The sequence below is a fragment of the Apteryx mantelli genome, chromosome 12 (genome assembly GCF_036417845.1).
Source record: "Apteryx mantelli isolate bAptMan1 chromosome 12, bAptMan1.hap1, whole genome shotgun sequence".
In the NCBI taxonomy this organism is placed as follows: Eukaryota; Metazoa; Chordata; class Aves; order Apterygiformes; family Apterygidae; genus Apteryx; species Apteryx mantelli.
The window spans coordinates 4,551,676-4,573,225 of NC_089989.1; the positions used below are offsets into that span (position 1 = coordinate 4,551,676).

At 37.1% G+C, this 21,550-nt stretch overlaps 1 protein-coding gene across 1 annotated transcript in view; it reads left to right on the forward strand.

The window, feature by feature from the left end:
- ERC2 (ELKS/RAB6-interacting/CAST family member 2) overlaps window positions 1-21,550 on the forward strand; it is a 495,023-nt gene that overhangs the window by 174,573 nt on the left and 298,900 nt on the right. The window contains exon 7 of the mRNA XM_067303579.1: window positions 19,046-19,213. Within this exon, the coding sequence (XP_067159680.1) occupies window positions 19,046-19,213 (168 nt within the window). The remainder of the gene's footprint in view (window positions 1-19,045; window positions 19,214-21,550) is intronic.

Here is a 21,550-nt window from a genome sequence, read left to right on the forward strand (position 1 = left end):
TGTCGGGAATGAATTGTTTGCCTTGTGGAAAATTGCTTTTTTTGTGGCTAAATAGTTATTTTTCTCCTTCTATTGATTTTTTCCATTTCATTCTGAGCTATATAGTTGTTAAGTTTCACCCAGGTATCTTCCCTTAGAGTAAATAGTACATTGGATCAGGGATGTGCTTGCAGGATTTTGAGGGGCCCTGTTTTACAAGTCTGCTCTGTAACAGTCTGATTATATTAGGTACATATTACCCACAGTTTTGTTTCAAATTATGAGTTCTATAAAATTGGCGGGGTTCCCTGAAGTGAGATAGGGGAAAGGGAGAAGGAAAGATTTCTTTCAAGCTATTTCAGGGTAGGTGGTTGTAGCTTAATGATTTTTGCATGCAGGTTCTAATGTAGGGCAGGATCAAGCACAGATGTGTAGATCATGGTGTTTTTCTTTTTGTAATATAATAAAGTTTACATGATAACCAGCATTGTCTTGGACATTTTTGAGAAGGAAGGAATATGATGGCATCCTTGAATCTAAGGTTAAGATGTGTAGGTTCCTGTGTTTCTTGTACTATGGAGAACCAGAGAGTTGGCTTTTATCCTCATTGAATTGGTCGTCTCAGTTGAGGGTTATTTGTTTCTGTGTTGCTTTATTTAATCACTGTGTCTTAACAGGTTGCAGGGGTTTTTCTCTGCAGGTAGTTTTTCAGAATTATCTCACTGCTGGTGCTTTTTCTGAAACTATCCCTTATGTATTCAATGACTTAAGAGCTGTCTGTTTTGTGACACTGTTTCTTTTCAGACCTAATGCTGCATAGTGTGTTTAGTGTCAGGACTGTTACGAAGGCAGCACATATCAACTTTGCTTTATCTTTCTCATGAAGATGCTGTTCTATCCTGAGAAACCAAGTGTCTCCCAGATGAAGGAGGATGTGATAAACTAGTAAACCTATAGCTTTCAGCTGAAAAATAAATAAAAGCAAGATCAGATCTTGACATGTCTCTGACTTGCTGCTAAATGATCTGTCAGGCTGCATTCAGTATAAATACTGGGCAAGGTAATCTCTGCATGTATGTTAGGAAACGTGCAACTGAAACTTCTTTGTGTCTGATTTCATGCCCGCGTAGTTTTTTATTTTTAATTTAGCTTTATTGGAAGCGCTGGATTTGGACAAAGGATAAAATTGCTGCTTTTATGTCGCTAGTTCCAGTCTCGTTTCCTTGTAGTATTGTTGTCTCATGAATTATCTTAGATTTTGCAAATACATAGAATATATGAGGTGAAGGTGTACCATTTCTGCAGTAACTGAAGTTCTTTAAAGTAAAATACCTTCTCCTGTTCTGCCTAAAGTGCCTCAAGAATGTTACTGCAAAGATGATATCAAAAAGGAGTTACCGGTTCGGAATCTGGAACTGCCTGTTCAGTCTTTTCTTGCGGTTCGGTGCATCAAGCAGCCTCCCATGGTCTAAGGCGTCTCTGCTTGCCTGGAATTCTTAGCCCAAGCCAGCACAACCTCTGGAAAGGGGTTTGGAAAGTCTGGAAAGTCCTTTTCCAGCATTAAAAGTAAATACATTTGCCATAGGAAATATGGCTGGACTTCTGTTTCAGTAGTTCAGTTTACTTTTTGGTGAAGATAATTGTTATAAACAGAATAATTTCACTCTAGCAATATTGCCAGACCTCATGATTTTCAGTTGATGGGCCATCTGCTGCCTCTAAGACGTCTTTGAACAGTGACTTAGAAAATTAAATTGATATGTGATACAGCATTTTACAGAGCCATTTCTATAGGGGCTCAGAATACCACTGTAAAACTATTAGGATCCATAAATCTGAAAACTACTGAGCCCTCACATTTTGAATCTTAAGTCTTCAGTTGAGTCTGAAAATCATAAGATTTAAAATGTAATTTGAATATTTTAAAATATTTTTCTTTTGCTTTTGAGATCTCACGTCTTGGCTTTTCTCAACTATCATAACAACCAGAGTTCCCCCCCCCCCAGAACTCAGGCTTTAAGAAAATAAGTAGTTATCACATGACTCAGTAAAGTTGTATGTTTGTAATCTTGTTCCCAAGCCACTTGCAAGTTAGTCTGGTAAAGCTAATTGTCCGAGCAACTAATAGGGGCTATGTCTATAATACTAAATTAAATGTTCTCAAAACTATTCTCTGGTGCCAAAACCAGCTGCCATAACATGCATGTGGTTTTCCAGATATCATCTCCTAATAACCATAAGGTATAGACAGAAGTATCCAGAGAGAATTTTACCATTCTTGGCATTCTGGAAAGTTCCATGGATTAGATAACACATATTACATTGATGTTATTCAGACGTGCTTGTTTAACGTGTTTCTGGGTAAGGCACTGATGGAGAAGTGTTGAGAGAACATGCAACCGGTAGTCATACAAGACTGGAGCAGCTGCCAAGTTCCTGGGTAAGTCACCCAGGGATTAAACCATTCAAAGCCACTGGTGCAGCTGAGCAGCCATATTAGGGTTTTTTTTTTGAATTTTCATGTTGACTTTTTTTGCTAAAAGCAAGGAATTGTGATACGCGGGTCAGCTGTGTATTGGTCAAGAGTTATTCATTTTGAACAACAGTGCTATTCCAGCAGTAGCTTTTTCCTCTTACAATGTGAGGTCATACTGATCACATCTTTCGTCACTCCTTGTTCTTGGCAAGCAGCTGTTCTCCTTAAGTGATATCTTTTCTTCCTTGTCTTTAGTGTGGACTAGTCCACACTATCATTCACATGAGAAGCAGTAACTTGTTCAGATATCATATTAAAGCAATGCTGACAAATAATTTTTAGTTCTGTAATTCAGGAATTCTTAAGTACCTGCCAATTCTAGCTAAATTTGTGTGCTTATATTGTTAGTATTTTTTATCTCTTTCACCTAATAAAACAAAATTCGGCCTGAGCTCTGTGAGCACATTGCTATAGCATATCTTCTGTTTGTCCTCATGCGATTGTTCCTCAGGGTATGTTTTTCTCAGATCTTGTAAAAAAGGGAAACTTTAGTCCTGTTGTAGAATTTATTTCATCTATAATTACTGAAAAGACAGATGCCTCAGATTTAAGGCAAGACCAGAATCTAAATCTGTTGCATCAGACTGAATTTTTTCCTAATTACAATGTTCATGAAATCTTCGCTTTCTGCATCCTAAACGGAATTAAAATATTTTATTTTTACTATATTTTAGCACATATTTAATTTGGGCTTTGAGCCAATTACAAGGATTCTACAAGCTTCTGTATCTGACTTTCTAATAAATGCCATGCCTCTAGGCTACCAGAGGGACTTCAGCGCCCTTCTGGGATGGAACAATGCAGAAACAGAATCAAATGTAAAGAAAAGTTAAATCAGTATGACTTTTAAAAAATACATTTAATTAAAAAAATCTTTGACTCTTGCACTTTGTTTAGATTTTTTTTTTTTTTAGTTAAAAGTAAATGGTATGTAGTAGTGAATAAAATTTATTTTTTAAATGATTATTGTGTCATACTTCTTCAGACTTAGAGCCTACTAGATTTTAGCTGATATTTTGATGGCTTTAATTTGTGATCAATCTATTGACATATTTCCAAAATTAGTCTAATTTGCACCCAAATGCCTGTCTGTGGAAAAAAATTATATTCTTTATCGACTGAAACAGAAGAAAAATAATTACTTATTTAACAATCTGACTTTGTAATTCCTGAACTGTGAGAAAGTAACACAAATAATTCTTTCAGTACTCTTAATTATTTTAAATCTTATGGTTGATTAACTGTAGACTTCTTGGCATATCGCCCTTTTTATTTGTGACCTGATTAGTTATGCTTTGCTAAGTCTGGAATTTTTATTGAATTCAGCATAATAATAAAGAGATAATAGACTATCTATTGTAAAGACTTCATTACGAATAGGAAACTAAAAAAAGCAGTATAGGCCTTTAATCAGCAAATACCATGGTTGTTCTACCGGTTCAGAACTAGTTTCAGTTTTGGTTTTCTCGAGTAGTTGTCACCAGACCTTAGGCTTAAGAACTCCTCTCTGACACCATAGTTTAGAGGCCTCATATAGTTTATTTTTTCTCCTACATATAAGGCAGAAAGAGTCTTCATGAATCTTAAATCTTCTGCTTTATGATCTTGGGCTTAAATTTTCTACTAAGGTTCATATACCAAGTTTTACAAGGTTCATATACCAAGTTTTACTTACTCCCAAAGCAGAGTTCTAAGTCTCAAATCTTATTATCAGTTAAGAAAGTAGATATTATGCAAGTTGCATCTATTAAGCACTTCACTCCCTTGGAAAGATGTGTTAATCTTCAAGATGCCATAGCTGGAGAATTAAGGTGATGTCTTGCTACTCACAAGAATCATCGTCCTCAGCAGCTGAGTTTGAAATTTCTATTTAGATCATTTGTAACACTGAGATCACGATGGACTTGTTACAGAAGTGCTGTTCTTTGTGTTTCATCAACCAGAATGAATCAGTGATGAGAGCAGTTTAAGCCATTAAATTCTAGCAAAAAAGATTATTTTCCCCTAGTCAGCTGAAAATAAATCTTATATTAAAGAAAAGTCATTCTTACAAACAGAAAAATACTTCTTTTTTTTAAAAAAAACCCAAAACCCCTTGATTGACTTGAGAAAGACATGTGTTTACTAGGTTATTCCCTAAATCAACCTTTCACTTCCAGGAAGCAAAAGACTTTGCTTCAGGTGGAATGCATATTGCCTTTGCTTGAAACGGGCTTCCCGTTAAAGCAAGATATTGTCTTAGAGAATGGTGTGCAAACTTTGCTGTTTAAAGAGTGATGAGAAAATCGATGATTTCTCATATCCTGAATATCCTGAATATGTTTCTCATATTCCTGAATTCTTGTTAGCAGACCTCTGTCATTCTTCTCATCCTGCTAATGTCCAGTGGATACTAAGATAAACTTTTACCAAGCATGTACCTTACTACATGCCTGAGTAGTACTCTAGGGTCCGTTTAGGGAACTTTCAGTCCATATTTAAAAAAAAAAAAAAAAGGCATGTAATATCACTCGCTTTGTATTACTTGTATCAAACATTTTAGAAGGGATGGTTAACTCTGAATAAGGAAAAATAAAGATTTTTCCTGAGGGAATCTGTTCTTACATAACTTCTAGTTTTATTTGTAGAAAAATGTAATTTAATTACATTACTAGTCCCTTGTTTTCCTCTTTTCTTGTTTCAGCAGAGCTGAATTATAAATTCCATGAAATTTGTGTCCTTGGCGTAGTAGAACAAAGAATGTAAAATAGGATGTCATTTTTATTTTGTTTTTAAAGTTAATTTGTAACTTGTCTGCTAGCACATATATCCTTACGTATTTAATATTTATGAAAGACTGAGCCAAGTAGGGCTTGCTTTGCAGTGTTTAGGTAGGGAAAAGTACTTAAATGTTTTCTCCATGCAGATGCTTTATTTCATATGATTCAGTTTGGTTGTATCACCTAGCTGATTCTTAGATTGGATTTATTATCCTTGAATCTATCCTTAAATGTAGCTGTTACTTAAACTGGACATTGAAATTGCACAGGACTGGGGAGAAACATGGAAAGGGGTTATAACAATTAACTAGTGCAGCCAACAAAAGAGAGAGTATGTTTGATATATATCTTATTTTAATCTCATAAAAAGCTTTCCACTAGAAACCTCAACCCTGTTTATTGAAATTAAGGTTCAACAGCAAAATATTAAAAGTATTTGTTCGTTTGGGTGGATTTTATCAAAGTCGTTATAACCAATAATGAAATATGTTGTTTCTGGCTGCAAGGAAATCCTGGAATTCTGAAGAACAAACAGCTTTTCTGGATAGTTTCATTTTGTAAGTCTGTAGGAGGCCATCGTACCCAGCAAGTTTTACACCAGAGCTGGAAGCCCAGCCTTAAGCAGTACACGTATCCTGTGACCTTCATCCTGGCTATGTGAAAGGGGATTGTGTAGCACAAGTCCCAGTTCACCAGCAGCATCTATGCACTGAGTCTGTAGGTAGTGTCAGCCTTTTCCTGGAAAAAGGGCATTCTGAGCATATGTACACCACTTCATTATTGTATAAAACCATATCGGACCGGGAGGCCGACTTCTGTTTCTCACCCTTATCGTCCCAAGGGCCTCTGACTTGAGATCTGCCAGGTTCTGATACGCCTGCATGGTTCAGCCTGAGCTGTTAGGATAAAGATGGTGAGCTTTGTGCCCAATGTGACAGTGCAGTCTATTTTTACAGTTTCTAATTGCACATTCAGCGTATAAATTTTCCTCCAGTAATACACTTAGCATTTATAATAATTGTTAATTTGTGTACTGTTACCAACTGAATCATTACTGTGTTTATTACCCAGACTCAGCTGCATTCTGTAGAAGAGAAATCAATATTAAAAACAGCTGTTGGACAGGGTATTCTGATACAGCTCTGGACCACAAGAAAATACATGCCCCAGATCTGCGTGGGTAGAAAAGATTATGACTGTGAAGTAACACAACAAAAAAAATATACAGTGAAACCTGACTACCCTCTTCTCTCTTGTGGGCAGAGTGCAAGACATATTGTGAGAAGGAGCAAAAGGTTTTCTTTCACTTTCTCAACTCCAAAATGAACTAGTGCACTGGATATAAAAAAGAAGTTAGGGAGCATGACCTAAAAGTCAACAAATAGGTTTTGGACTACAGTGGATAAGATAAGTGCAGGTTAAAGCGTAGAATAGTCATGCAAAGTACCTTGCCTACAAATATCTGTACTGATCTGAGCAGCAGAAGCATCCAGATGTAGAGTCTCTCTCATTCCTAATGATAATTACTACACTTAGTAGAGAATACTGAGATTACTTGCTTTCAGCAAAAGGACAGATTTTCTCAGTTTTTAATCCATTCTTGGCACTTGCATTTTGAAACTATTAGTGTTGAATGAATGAGGATAGCGCTCTAAATTGCAGTTGCAATATATGGTATTATTTAGAGTCTGTAAGTCCTGTAAGTGGGGCTGTGGAAGGAAGGAAGGAAGAAGTGATTTGTTCTGAAACTTAGCTTTTTAAAACTTTAGGTTTTTAGTAGGAGGGTCTGTGTACTAACAACTCTGGTTGAAATCTGTAAATATTGAGGGAATGTCAACGGTTGGAGAATCACTGAACTTTGAGTGAAGTTTTTTCCTCGAGAAGAGCTTCTATCATGGGCAAGTCTCAAAACTAGTCAAAATGGTACCTGACAACTTATGTGACAACTTTAGAACATTACTACTGGAATGCCATATCCCTTATGTTCCATATCCTTTTTGTCCATCTAATGTAGTAAAGCACTACACTGTTCAGGTAAACATCTTCCGTCATATATGCAAGCATTTCTCACAATCGCTCTTCTCTTGGTCAAAGCAAAACCCTGCCTTCTGCAGATCAGAAGTTGAGGTTGTAAGAATTTAATTGATGCTAAAAGTAATGTTTTATCTTATGCTTCTGGCATGCTAACAGCATTTATGTGATGACTTACCAGGACTCAACTAACACCCAGTAGCTCAGGGAACCCTGATTATCTCTGAATTATTTTCGTGCATCCCAGTATTTATAATTCCATCTTTCTTGTCAGAAATCATCTGGCTTTCTGTGCATGCACAGATCAACTGTGTGGTGCATTTTTATTAGATCTATTTCCTGATAATGTCCGACTCGTACCCAAGCACCCTAGATAATAGATATTTACCCCTATCTCTTAACCTCCTAGGGAGCAGTTGCTGTGCACTGATGCAGCTCCCAATCGTAAAAGAAGTGTAGAGCTTCTGCCTGGTCTGGCAAGGGTTGCAGGTGGCATGCTGCTCCCTGCTGAGGGATCACAGGATCTAGATAATTCGGCAGAATTGCCTAGTAATCTTAAATACAAATGAACTGGATAATTCTGAGGTGGTGCTTATTCACTTAAAATACTTGAGGTGAACTATATAAAAAAAAAAAAATAGTTAAATCTCAAAAAGCCCTAAATGTTCTTTCTATTTTAAATAGCAATAAACAGAGTCACAGAGAGTGGCCGCTGTTTCAGAGGAACGCTGGAAGGGCCAGGCAGCCACCAAAGAAGCTTGGAAGTAGCAGTTGTTTTGGGGTGAAAACAAGGGGTTTGTCCTAGATTATGCACCTTGAAACCCAGAGCTAGTGAGAAAGTTCTGCAGTCTAGAAGGCACAGAGACCAAAGGTTTGGACTGAGGACAAGCTAACCAGAGTTGTACCACTTCACTTGCTGGTACTCAAACAATACAGATGTCAATGCTGTTGAGAGTTTATTGTTGCCAAAGTAGGCTCTGGAGCCTGGCTTGCTGGGACAGAGAGGACTTCATTCTTGGCTTTTGTTAAAAGCTTATTTCCTCTAGAGGGTGTGCAGAGAAATAGGTTATAGCTTGATCTCTGGAAAAATGGGGACAGGAGAGATGCAAAAACTGAAAGGGCATACTTCTTGTAGTAAAACACCGAGTTATATTTAAAGTAAACAGTATTTGTTTACTTATAGGTCATTGTTTTAACCTTCTGCTCTGTTGGTTGTGTTCTTATAAATAAATGAATAATATTGCCCAAGCTGTCTTATATCACTGTGTTTACCAGCTGGCTATAGATAAGTCTGGAGATAAGTCTGCAGTCAGGCTGAATCCAGCTGGACCTGCTGATGTAGGAACGCAGGATAAACAAGCAGGAGACATAAACTAGCCTTCAAGTCTCAGAACAGGGTGAATCACGAGATTCTTCACTCGAAACGCGTGCGGAATCGAGAGAGAGGTCAAGGGTGCAGCTCACCCCTTCAGTCGCAGCAGCCTCCTGCCTCAGCTGCAGAGAGGTTTACCTTCAGGCAGCTCCTGTGTTTGAATGTTGTAATCACTGACTCCAAATATTAAGAAAAAATAAAACTGAAAACACAGTTCATGTAAGATTTGACTTTTCCCCCCCTATTTTTAGCATATATAAAGCTAATGGATATTTACTAATGTTTTTATATTATTTTGGAGTTATACACAATTTCTTCTTGAAGCAATTAAATGTACTGGCATGACTTTAAAAAAGAACATTGTGACTCTTTAACTCAGTTTCTATTAATCTGTTTAAGGATAATAAAATTTGAATGTTATTGGAGACAAATTTCAAAAGTTTAAAGCTACCAAGATTGATAGTTTTGAAAATTGGTTTTAAGTATTTTGAATTTATAACTGTCATTATGTTGCTAAATAACATTGACTCTGGAATGACTTACATCCTTCTGCAGTAATTCAAAAATATTATGACAGCTATAGTTTTATAGTGAGCATAAAAATCAGTGAGGTAAGTTCAATGAGGTAAGGTTAGTGTTGGAAGTTTTATTAACAAAAACTTTTAAGTATTAGCACGTGAGTTACAATTCCCATGTGTTTTCCAAAATTTGCTGGAACTGTTCTGAATATTAAATTCTGAACTTTGGACTAGTCATTCTGAACTACCTCATTTGAATGGTAGGGCTGGGCAAAGATATAAGCTTGAACCAAACAGCTGTTAGGCAGTTGGCCGCATTGATCGGCCACATGTGGTCACAATTCTTTGTGGCGTATAGCGTTCCATGAAGCATCGGTTTCAAACTGCCTGAGGGAACCCTTTCTTCGTTGACTGCAATCTCCATTTCAGCTCAGACCTTTTCTAGTGTAGTTTGACCACTCAGAGTTACAACTTTTCTGTTTTAAAGGAGAACATAATCTGGACTAGTGGAAAAAAAAGAAAGAAAGGGGAATCAAGACTGATTAGTAGGGGAGGTGGCTAGGCTGGCTGCTGGGAGGGAGGCTGGGAGCTGTAGATAAAACATCGAAGTGCTGCCTTTCAAGAAATAAGTAAAGGAGAGCAAGTGCATTCGATCTATTATGCTGTCAAGGGATTCTCCCTTCCTTGCGCGGAAGGATTGAAAGAGTTTGTGATAGTGATTCTGTGAGGGAAATGTTATGATATCTTTTTTCCTTGGTGTGAACAGCCAACATTGTCCGGTGTTTATAAACCACGTTCTGATCTTGCTCGGTCTCTGCTCTGATCGGCTAGGATGTACGTATCTGCTTTAAAAGCCTCCCCTTTTGCCAGTTCTTAAATACTGAAGTAGTAAAAAGAGGACAATAAAATAGATTATCCTTTAAAGTACATAAAGCCTGTTAACTATCAGCTCTATAAAAACATAATTTTCTGAATTAAAATTCAAACTAGAAAAATCGTAATACCCAGAGTAACAGGAGTGAGAAGGTTGTCATTAAAGCAATGGTTGAAAATGGAGTTTTCCTCTAATTAAGGAAAGAGCTAGCTAACTCACTAAAGTTTCAGTTTGGGACAAGAATGTAGTAAGCATATGCCCATTTTGATTTCCCTTATAATTCCATACTGTAGAAATAGTAATTGTACTAAATTCAAGTGTCTGCAGTTTCAACTTAGGGCCAAGTCCTGCCTTGAATTTGTATGTGGTCTGATTTTTTTGAGAGAAATGAATATATTATACTTCGGATTACCAGATACACCCACTGCTTTGAAAAAAATAAAATGTTTATCACATCAAACTTAAGAATGTGAGACCAATATGATGAGGGTATAGTTTTCATTTTATTGTTGTATCTTAGAATAATATTTTTTGCTAGTTCTGAAATGAAGAGTACAGTTTAGACATTTTAAAAATATATGATATCGTTTTTATATTGGCACCTCAATTCTCATATTTGCAAAAACGCACCTATGAAGATACCCCCTCTGTACTCACCGCTCAGCTCTTGTGTATGCGAAATTGAAACAACAGTTCTTTTTTCATGGTTTAAACCAGTTTTCATAATGAAAACTGAGTAAATTACATTTCCCAGGTATATATGGATATGTAAAGACAGGCACTACGGTCTTGAAGAGAACTTGCTCTTTACTCTGCTCTTTACTCTGCTCTTTACTCTGCTCTTTACTTATTTTTTTTAATTGAAACGATTCTCTTGAAAGATTTCTACATGATACACTAAGGTAACAAGTAGTAGCTCAGAAAAGTGTAAAAAGCCCTGTAGAGCCAGTAAGTGGCCATCAGGAAAGGAGAGAATGGTAATAGGAACGGGCAGAGGACTAGCTCGTGGACATACGGTGGCAAACATCGACTGCGGTGTCTGCTGGAACAGGGGTGGGATTAGGAGGGAGGCTGACAATGCCTTACAGTTTGCCTTCTGCGCTGCCCCACGTGCCAGTGCTGCGGCATATATGGTGCCTGACTAGTAAATTCCGAATTGCTCCAAACTACCGCCCCCCAAACCTTTGCTTTAGCAAATATATTTATTGATGGTGGTAAAATAAATAATTCTTAACAGTGAAACACAGTAGTGCTTCTTCATGTTTTACTTCCTCACAGAGCTCCATAACATTAAAAATGCTTTCATAAATGATATATGTAACACGGCATACAAGTTAAACAGTTAACAGTAAGGGACTTCAAGAAATAGACGTCTCGACTGGAGCTGGTCATGAGTGGTGAGTGATGACATGAAGATTAATAAAGTTTGACTTCAAATTTGGCAATTTTTGCTGCTTACATGAACTTTTCCTTTCTTTCTAAAGTATAGCCCAATTCTGAAGTTTTACAAAGTGTTGTATATTTGCAGAGCAAGTGACGGAGTTTATTGTATTAAATAGTTGAAATAAGTAGTTGCTGAGGAAAAATCAGTTAGACAAAATTAAAAAGCAATTTACTTGGACAGTGGTCTTTGAAATGCTTTATGTGCTAGCTATCAGATCTGCTTTTGCTTTATTTTTGTGGAAAATGTTGGTGTTCTTTAGATTGCCAAGTTTTACTAGTATATGTACTGCCAAAGCTTGGGAAAAATCAGGACTCTTAAAATTACAGTGTTGAGTGAAAAGCCGAAGAGAAGGTTTTTGTGCACTAACAATCCTTATCCTTTAATATATTAAAAAATATATCTGATACTGTAAAATGACTCATATTTTATTTCCTTTCAGATTATATTTAAAATACAGTAGACATAAAAGGAGCAGTAACAAAATGGCAGACATTTCTCATAGTGTACTGGCATACTACGTTTAGAATACTTCATTGTTTCATTCTTTTTGGGATATGTGATTTCATTGTACCATTTTCAGAGAAGATAAAGATAATTCATAATATTGGCAAATCCGTCCTGGCTTTACACAAAGTAGCTTATTTTGCTCCTTGTCTTCCACAAGATGAGGAGCTGACTTAACAGCTTTATGGTTTTACACCATCTGGAGGTTCAGATTTGACCTATGAAATGATGTCATATGTGCTTAGCACCAAGCAGATTCTGTATAGTGAAAGGTTGCGTGTAGTTCAGGCCGAGGCAGTTTTGCTTCACATTATGAGAAATGTAAAAGTCTTGGTTCATGATTACTGGAGGCAGAAACAAGAATGTAGAGAAGGGGAAAATGACTGGCATAACCGGTGTTCTTGTAAACCTCCACATTGCATTCCTGTGAATAGAAAATAAATCTGTTCACCTAAGACCACACACAGTACGAGTTGCCTATTCAGTCTCCCAAACTGGCGTTCACTCGGGGTTCTGCCTCTCTGTGGGAACTCGCATAGAGCACTGATTGCAGAATGGCCCCTTGCTGTGTATGTTACTTTGGGGGTTGATATGCCTATTTTATCTAAATGTTTAGGCTTCATCGTGTAGGTGATCTCTTTGAGTTTAAGCGCTCTGCTGTATCAGTCTCAAGAAATCTGACCATTGGTTGAGGAGATGTAAGAAAAAGGAGGTATATTTGCAGATGCTTTTTTCTTTCTTCCAAGCACTGGTGTCAGGATGTAATCTGTAATTTGAGCTCCACATAAAATAGCTTCTGGGAAGGAAGAGTGGAGATGGTTATGGTCCCTGTACTTGCAAGGAGAAAAGCATGACACAGATTGAAAGTCATGCTATCTGTTCTCATTTTTATGATCTTACAGGTTTTAATTTGAGCTCTCACATGTACTTGGCTTTGATGATGATATATGATAGTAAAAACAAAATGTTTCTGCACAAAGAGGGGAAAAAAAGGAGAACACCAAAATGGAAAAAAGGGGAAACACCAAATAGGATGCTGTTTTGATAAAAAGTAGAAAAATACATGGTTTTCAAAAGATTATTCTGAATCTCTGTGCTCCAGACTAAGGCATGGGAAATTATAGGAATTTTTACAGCCTAGGTGTCTTCACAAATTCAAAATGTAGGCTGCTGCTATCAGCTAGTGTTTTAACCCCCTTTTCTGTAATGCTGCTAGGCTTTGTCCCAGCTAACCCAGCTGACTAGCCTCTCACCATATTTGAGAAAGATTTCTGTTTCACTAGTTTAGGAAGTGATGAATTTCCTCCTAACTCAAACTCCTGCTGGAACAGTAGGTCAAGCACTTGCTGACCTATGGTTCATTGAGAAAGGGTTGGGAAATAAAGTTTAGCCTCCTAAGGCTGGGTTTGCTGTGGCTTGGAAGTGATCTTACGAACTGTTGTGGAAGCGTCAGAGTCTCAGACAGCGAATGCGGGGCATAAGCCCCTCTTTGACTTCTCTGGGATAGCAACAAGGGAGACCTGTTTGGCTCTGGAGCAGCCAGAGCCCGCTCTCATCTTCCAGAGATAGAGGGGTGGTAGGAAACACGGTGACTGGAACGGGGGACCTGTTGCCTAAGAGCGTGGCTGGGTGCGCTGTATTCCTTCCTTCCCGACACTTGCACCATCCCTGCCTGCAGCAGTGCTGCTGCGGTCGAGATGCTTTGGCCATTTCAAACCTTTTAGAACACTTTTGCAGTGCAACTCGGGCAGTCCTTCAGTCATACTTTTAAGCTTTTATTTGAAGTTACCAAAGCTAGAAATTCTTAAATGAAAACTGAGTCTTATAGTAACATCAGTCTCCTGTGGAAGCCAGAGTTCTAGGCACAAATTATATCACTTATATCTAAATATATTCAAATCTTAAGCCTGTGTGCAGCTTTCTTCAGAAGAATGCAATTCTGCCTTAAAGACATGTATTATCATTATTAAGTGTAAAAAATTATCATGGACCTGAAAGAATTATCTAAGGTGTAACTATTCACAGGAATGTGTCTGGAGTAAGCTATTTATACCTTTTAACAAGAAAACAATCCCTTTCTACCTTTAGATTCAGCCTGGACAATAATTCTGAAAGACTAGGTGTCTGATACTTGGTGGCACAGCCAAAGTCATAAGCCTTGTGCTAACCTAAAGGCTCTTGTGTGCCTGGTCTGGCAGCTAACCAGTAAAGGGAAAGACAGAGGTTGTGGGTCTGCTGTGGAGCAGGGTTTTACAGTGTTCTAAGTGGTGGTTCTTCTCTACATGAAAGAAAACTACCATGCATGGTCTCTTGTCCCTCTTGGTGGAATTTGCATCTATTCCTTTAGGCGGTAGAGATAATGTATAAGTTACTTTGTGTTCCTTGTTGTTTTTCTTCCATGGATTTGTAGCCCACCTTTGGGAAATGTTTTTTATTACTGAGTAGGAGAGCTGACTAGCGGTGGAAGGAGATGCTTCTGGCTCCAGTCACGTGGTGCTCTGTAACTGCTGTGTGAGGCAGGACCGGGGCTGAGAAACTGGTGTGGGCTCTGTTCCCCTTCCCCACACGGAGGTTTTCACTCACGGACGTGGACTTCAGAGCCACCTCCTCTTCATCTCACTGCTCCTTGTTTTCCTTGCAAGTTTTAATGCTAAAAATCCCCATCCCTGAGTTGAATTTGGTGGGCAGCGATGAAGAGAGGTATGGAAAGAAATTTGTGAGGAAGAGTGAGAATTATCTGCTCAGCCGTTAGGGTGGGGAATGGATGGGTGGAGAAGAAAAGACTGTTGACTCAAACTGCCGCTCAGATGGGTTCAGCCAAACAGAACTGTATCTAGCAACTGTGTAGGCTACTGTGTTTTCCCAGTCACTAGGGAACAATATCATTGCATTGGTTGTCAGGGTTTCTGAGCACCTTCAGCTCTCTTTAACTTCAACTGTAGAACTTCTGGTTAGTGGCATCTGGAAGACTGGACTTCATGCCTTAATGACGAAGAACGCTTCTGGAGCTCCTGCTGCAGTGTTATGACCAGCTTCTCAGTTGCTGTTTAAGTGCCCAACAGAGCTTTTTGTGATTTGACTTAAGGGATTGCTTAAGGACGTGCAGCAAATAAATGAATAAGTTCAAAGAAGATCTGCTGATGAGTTTCAGATGAGATCCTTGTTCTTTATTAAAAGGGGTCTGAAAGTTTTACGCTTCTACCGTTTTTTTAAAAGTTAAAAAAGCATTGGATTTTGCCCTGCACACTGTGTACCAGCTGCAAGACCCTATTACTTTAATACTGTAAAAAATCTTAAAAATAAATCCAATAGAGTGTAAATCTTTTTTCCAGTGTATAGAAAAGCAGTGAGCCATTTTAAGAGCAGGAAGAACATGCATTTTGAGATTCAATAGATCATCTAAATTGGTCCCAAACCAAGTTTTAAAATGGCATTGCAAAGACTTGTGCTCAGAATAAATTTAGCATTACAAAACTCAGACTATAAATAAAAATAAATCAGATTCTGCTGATTGTTTTGTACTTTAATAATGTTCTGATTAACTAGAAAAAAATGGATTGCTTAACACACATGGCCTTTTCTGACTACTCCAACTGCACTACTTTAAAATGCTAAACTAACATTCATGTCCTTTCAGTTACTTCCTTCTAGCTTTTTATTATGAATGAGCTTTGTGAATTTTCAGGTAATGTCAACTTTAAACCCTACTTCTTCATTTTCTGTCATTTTTATGTTTGAAATTTGGATTAGAGAATCTAAAATTTCTCACTTGCCTGACTTCCTGCAACTAACTCCCTGCTAGATGGAGAATTATTTTAGATTGCCACGTGATATATTTTCAGTCTTAGCCTTGTCTTCTCAATGGCATACCTGCAGCCAAAACAAGCCTGTGTGGATCCACTTAACGTGAACACCTCCTGGTTTCAGAGCGGTAGAGGAATACAGTGTCAGACAAATGGTCTCTGTTCAAGGAGACCTGTCTTTGGAATAACAAATGGTTGTGGTGTTTTTAATTATAGTTCTCTACCGTGTGTGATGTGATAATGTCATTCTAAGGGCTGATTACTGTGCTGAATTTCTCCATTCTCACGCTGCCTCTGTATGCTTGCTGTGCTGCGTTGTGCCTCTCTTTCTCTGGGTGGAAAGTGCAACTGCGGCAGTAGGTGTGTAACAGTATTTTTAGTATCTCCTCTCCTGGACTGTAAGTTATGATTTGTTAACCAGCCTTCTGGAAAACTGAAATATTTCACTAAGAGTAAACTCTGATTTCTGTAACCCAGGCTTGACTTTAGGAGTTTGAGGGTGCACAAAGAACGCAGAATTGGATCTGTAAAGCTTAGCACTAACAGTGGCTTGGGTTTGTTCTTATGGTGCTTAAAAGTGCGAATTTTTGAAGAAGAGCTCTTGAAAAGGCTTGTATGAGGGGATCAGATTGCATGTGCCACTAAGTTATGCTATTTTTTTCATGGTTATAACATTTTTCTATTGGTTATTTTATTTAGAAATTTGTTTTCAAGAATATGAGGCTTACATAAAAAAAAACAAACCCAAAACTCTTTTAGTATTTAAAAGCTTCTTACATGATGAAATCTGGTTTTTGCCCCAAATTTCCCCACCCATGTTCTAAGCTCTGTTGCTGGTGTGCTGCTCAGTGATTCATTTGTAACTGCATTTCTGAATGGTAGGTGCATGCAGGGATGATCTAGCTGAAGTGTCTGTTGAAGGGACTGATACATGTAAGATTTGCACCTTGTAGTACTGATGGTTAAACCTAAACATATTCTTCATGTTCTGTTGAATTGGGATCTCTACCTTTTTTTTTTTTTTTTTCACTACAGAGGTGTTAATTGTAGAATTTAGGTGATGGGTTTTCCTTTCTTTGGCATTTACTTAGTGAATTATTATTTTTTTCGACCATAACAGCATATTTTGAGTTAGACATAGAAATTGATATATATTTTAAACTAAAGAGAGATATATTCCAATTCAGTTTAATTTATGAGTTTTTTCCTTTACAGTTCTGTTTTGTCTGTGCAACTTAGCCCACTCTTCCACACAAATGTTTTCATGAGTTCTTCCACAAATAATATGTTACTCTTGCTCTTTCGATTTGTGAAATGTATAACTTTTCATTTTGCAAAACATAAAAGTCAGCATAGATTACATGCATCATATTTTGGACCCCCTACATTCTACAGTCAGTCTAAGTTTGGATCTTTTGATTTTTTAAACAATTACAGTGTTGATTCCTGCTTGTCCTGTTATTCTATACTATATAAGAGGCAGCAGCTTTAAAGCTTACAAGATTTCATTTTTCAGCTGTACTTTCCCTTGCAATTTCATCTTAAGGTTTCACTTCCACTTCATCATCACATCATTATAAGAACACTTAAGTATCTGCTTTACTGGGATGGAATTCCATTATTATATTTTAATTTAAGGAAGCTGTGAAAAAATCTCTGAACACCTCTTTGAAACTGCTAACAGTAGTAATAGTATGTTAGTTCTTGAAGGTTGTCTCAGTGCACATCTTAACATTGACTGCCTCCTCCTCTCTTCACTGTTGAGTAGGATAACACCTTTTGCATTCAGACTCATTTATTACCCTATGTGGAGAGGTAGTTCTCAAACACATACTTAAGATTTGCAGCTGTGAGGTAGGATTGTTAAATCGACTTGAAAAATTTACACTTTGTTGTCTTGCTCTTTGTTTCTTCCCCCTTTGTGACATTTATTGTGTTTCTTCCTGGAATCGCGTATATTTGTCTACTGCTGTGGCCCTCTCTGTCTTTTCATATTGTTACTGTCCTGTTTCTTGTTCCTACTCTTCAAAGAGCCAGTTCCTGCTTCTCCATTTCCTTGAACAGGTATCCTGTCATTTATATTTTACGTCTTCTTGCTGCTCTGTTCCTTGTTTCATCAAATGTTTTTCTCTTTTCTGATGATGCTGTTCTTGCTACTGTCCCTGAAAGTGGCTGGTGCTTTTTCCCCCACCCACTTATTTGTAATGGAGGAGAGTCAGCTGGTTTTCCTCCTTACTTTCAAACTTTTACAAGCACCCAAGCTTTTAATTACAATTAGCAGTAGAGCTAGGAACAGCTGCATACATATAGTAACTAGCAACAAGTGACCTACAGATTTCCACCACCAAGTATTCTCCTGACAATAATTTGAGAACTGTTGAAATTGTGTTAAGAGAACAATGAAAATGCATTATTGAGCATTTATATAGCAAGAAATGAGAAAATAAGGTACATACACTTTCTGGATGCTTAGAATGCTTGCTCAACGTCTGATTTTTTATTTTTTGTTTTTTTTTGGAGGGAATTTTGTACGGTTTATTTTCTAAAGGGAAAAGGCAGTTATGTAATGCATAATGACTTGGTTAGGTGTTTCTTTACTAAGAATGGTGGAGAAGATGCTTCTGCCTAGGAAAACCCTTGGAAATAGGCCTTATTTTATCTGACAAGAATTTGTGCTTGCTATAGAAAGTATAAGGCGGCCCACCCATTCATTAAAACACTTAAAAAACGCTTGTTGGAGAAAAGTGAAAACCCTTATCGTTTTCCTATCTGCTGTGCATCTTTGTTAAATAATTTGGTTCCAGTTTACTGGCCTGTGTCTGCATCTGTGTGGTGACTGTAGGACCTAGTTGTGTGCTTCATGGCTTTAATAGTTAAACAAAATACAGGATATAGAGTACTGCCTTCAGTGAATTATATATTTAGTAAGTCAAGATGATTTTGGTTTAATCACTTATGTATATGTCAAGTTAGGGATGTTTTAATGTTGTATTTCAAGTTTTGACTTTTCTACTCTATTAATGCTTTAGGGCTAAAAGTGCTTTCATTTTTTATTACATTTTTAAAAGGAAAAGAATCTCTGAGCAGAGAAAAAGCTTAGAAAATCTATATACAAAAGAAATAAAAAATTTCTTAAGCGACAAAAATCAGAGAGTTAGAGGAAATAACTAAAACGTGCTCTTCATCTTTACTAAAACCAAAATATGTTTGTTTTACTTACTCTAGGTTGATGCCTTGAGGTTACGATTGGAAGAAAAAGAAACCTTTCTCAATAAAAAAACAAAGCAACTTCAAGACCTCACAGAAGAGAAAGGAACCCTGGCTGGAGAGATTCGAGATATGAAAGATATGTTGGAAGTAAAAGAAAGAAAAATTAATGTCCTTCAGAAAAAGGTAAAATCACTGATGAAAGTATAAGTTGTAAAACTTCTGAGGCGCATATAAAGATATATTTATTTCTTAGAATGTATTACTTTTAAAATATTAAAAAAATACAGGGAGTCAGTCTATAGTAGTCAAGTTTTTTTTTTGTTTGTTTGTTTTTTACCCTGAGCCTCTTAAGGACCTTGTAGGGGGGGACCTAAATTAAGTCAATTATCTTCTTTCCCTATGTAAAATAAGCTAATGACATAAGAATGCAGGCTCTCTCCAAGCTGTCTTATTAGCCTTATTTCTAGATTTCCATGAATTTAGCTAACCCTGTTTTCTCTGTTGGAGAAGTTGGATTTAATCAATCATTATAATTTCCGCTTGGGGACCTGGCGGGGAAACCCCAGGTAGCTCTGCATGGGTTCTGCACAGAGTAGTACAGTGGTTACCTGCGGTATCTTTCTCCTCACACCCACAAAAGTATTTATGCTAGCAGGTATGTACTGCATATGTTGTATGTATCACTCTTTATTGTAGATAGATGTAACTGTGAACATGCAGAGATAAGGAGAAAAAGTTCATGAAATCAAACATATTTTACTACTTCTCCCCTCCATTTATAGCCAATCAAAGACGGACTATTCAGTATTTCTGTTAGTATGTGGGTAGTTCATGCCTAACAAAAACCCAAACTGTTCTTTATTAATGGTGATGGACTTAGACACATGCATTATTCTACAATGTTATTGTGGTTTTCCCCCAGTGTTTATATATGGTTTACATGACCTAATTGTGCTTCTTTCTGCAACTGGTCAAATATAGTCCTAAAAAAAAAAAAAAAAAAAAAAAAAAAAAAGCCAAGTCCTTATTTTCCAGAAACTGAGAAGGCTGCTTTTCAGGCCCAGGACAACTGGAATTAGCTACCCGTTCTCTTTAATCTTATTCTGTAGTCTCTTTTTGAATATTTGTCTTGTTAGTAACGCTGATGATGTAGAAAACAACAAACTTTTAGCCTTTTATTTATCCTGTGCTGAATGTTAACTAATTTTGGACATCATTTGAGAATTTTGAAGAAAAGAATTTTTTTTTTTGTTTGTTTTGTGTTTTAAAAAGCAAACCAACAACTTACAGTTGGTCTTCTATTTAGATCTTGAGGAAATGATCGGTAGGTAGAATGTAGATTCAGTGATCAAAATTGCATGATGGATCTAATTTCTCACAGAGATGTCCTCTGTCATGGCTGTGTACTCAGGAATATACAGCATAGTACGTTTTTCTTCTCTGTTTTTAATAGATCGTGGCTGTTTTATTGGGGCTTGCAGATTGTCTCACCTCCTTTGTGCCTGACTTAATAAAAACAATCACTTCAAGCTGCACGGTCATTCTTAACTGAATCCTAGCGTAAATGCATATTATGGTCGAGTGAGCTCTAGTATACAATGTGATAAGTAAATTCTGCCAAGAACTAAGTGCAAAGTGAGAGTTAATACTAAATTGATTCTTTAGGATTGGGAATAGCACTTGCATTTTTTGGAGGTTTTTATCCCTGGTTGAATATGTTTCACCAGAGGAATTCTGGATTTCATGTTTCTGCTATGGGAAGGATGAGCCTTGTTGGTTGCTTGCTTTAAAAATAAGAAAAATAATTCATATAGATCATGTCAGTTATGTATAGATTTGCTTGTCAGAAGTATTTTTAATAAACCCATTGCCATAAAATGTAGCATGACAAAAATAATAACATCAGGTCATCATTATATCATTATTTTGTTTTTAATAAAAGAATATCATCTTTGGAAAATTTGTTTTTAGAATGACCTTCAGGTCACATTTTAAGCTTTGGATCATTAGTTCAGTTGTGCTTCACTTCCAGTACGTTTAGGGATAAATGATGATTTATCTAGAGAATAATTTAAGTGAAACATTGTCTTGCTCTGGTCACCCCTATTTTTTTAACTAAATTTAGAGTACGATACTATAAAGGATGCTTTCACTGTTTATTTTTCATGTGTCTGGTGTACAGCTCTGAAGAAGAAAATTTTGTATGTCACCAATGCAAATCCAGACTTTTTAATGAAACTGAAAAGTAAATTCTAATTTTTCTAGTTAACCCAAGTGCTTATTATTATCATGACAGTGCTTATTGTATCATGAGTTCTCATGATACAATCATGGTTAGACTCCTCGAGCATCCTAGCACCCTTGGCAGCAGTGTGATCCCATCTCTGGACCAGGACACTTGCATGTATAAGAGATGATGCTCAGCTGTTCACTGAGTGTCTGTCTACTGCTTTCAAGAAGCTTTTCTGCCATTAGTGCCCCGGTATTTAAAAATCCTCTATGATGAATGATTTTATTCTC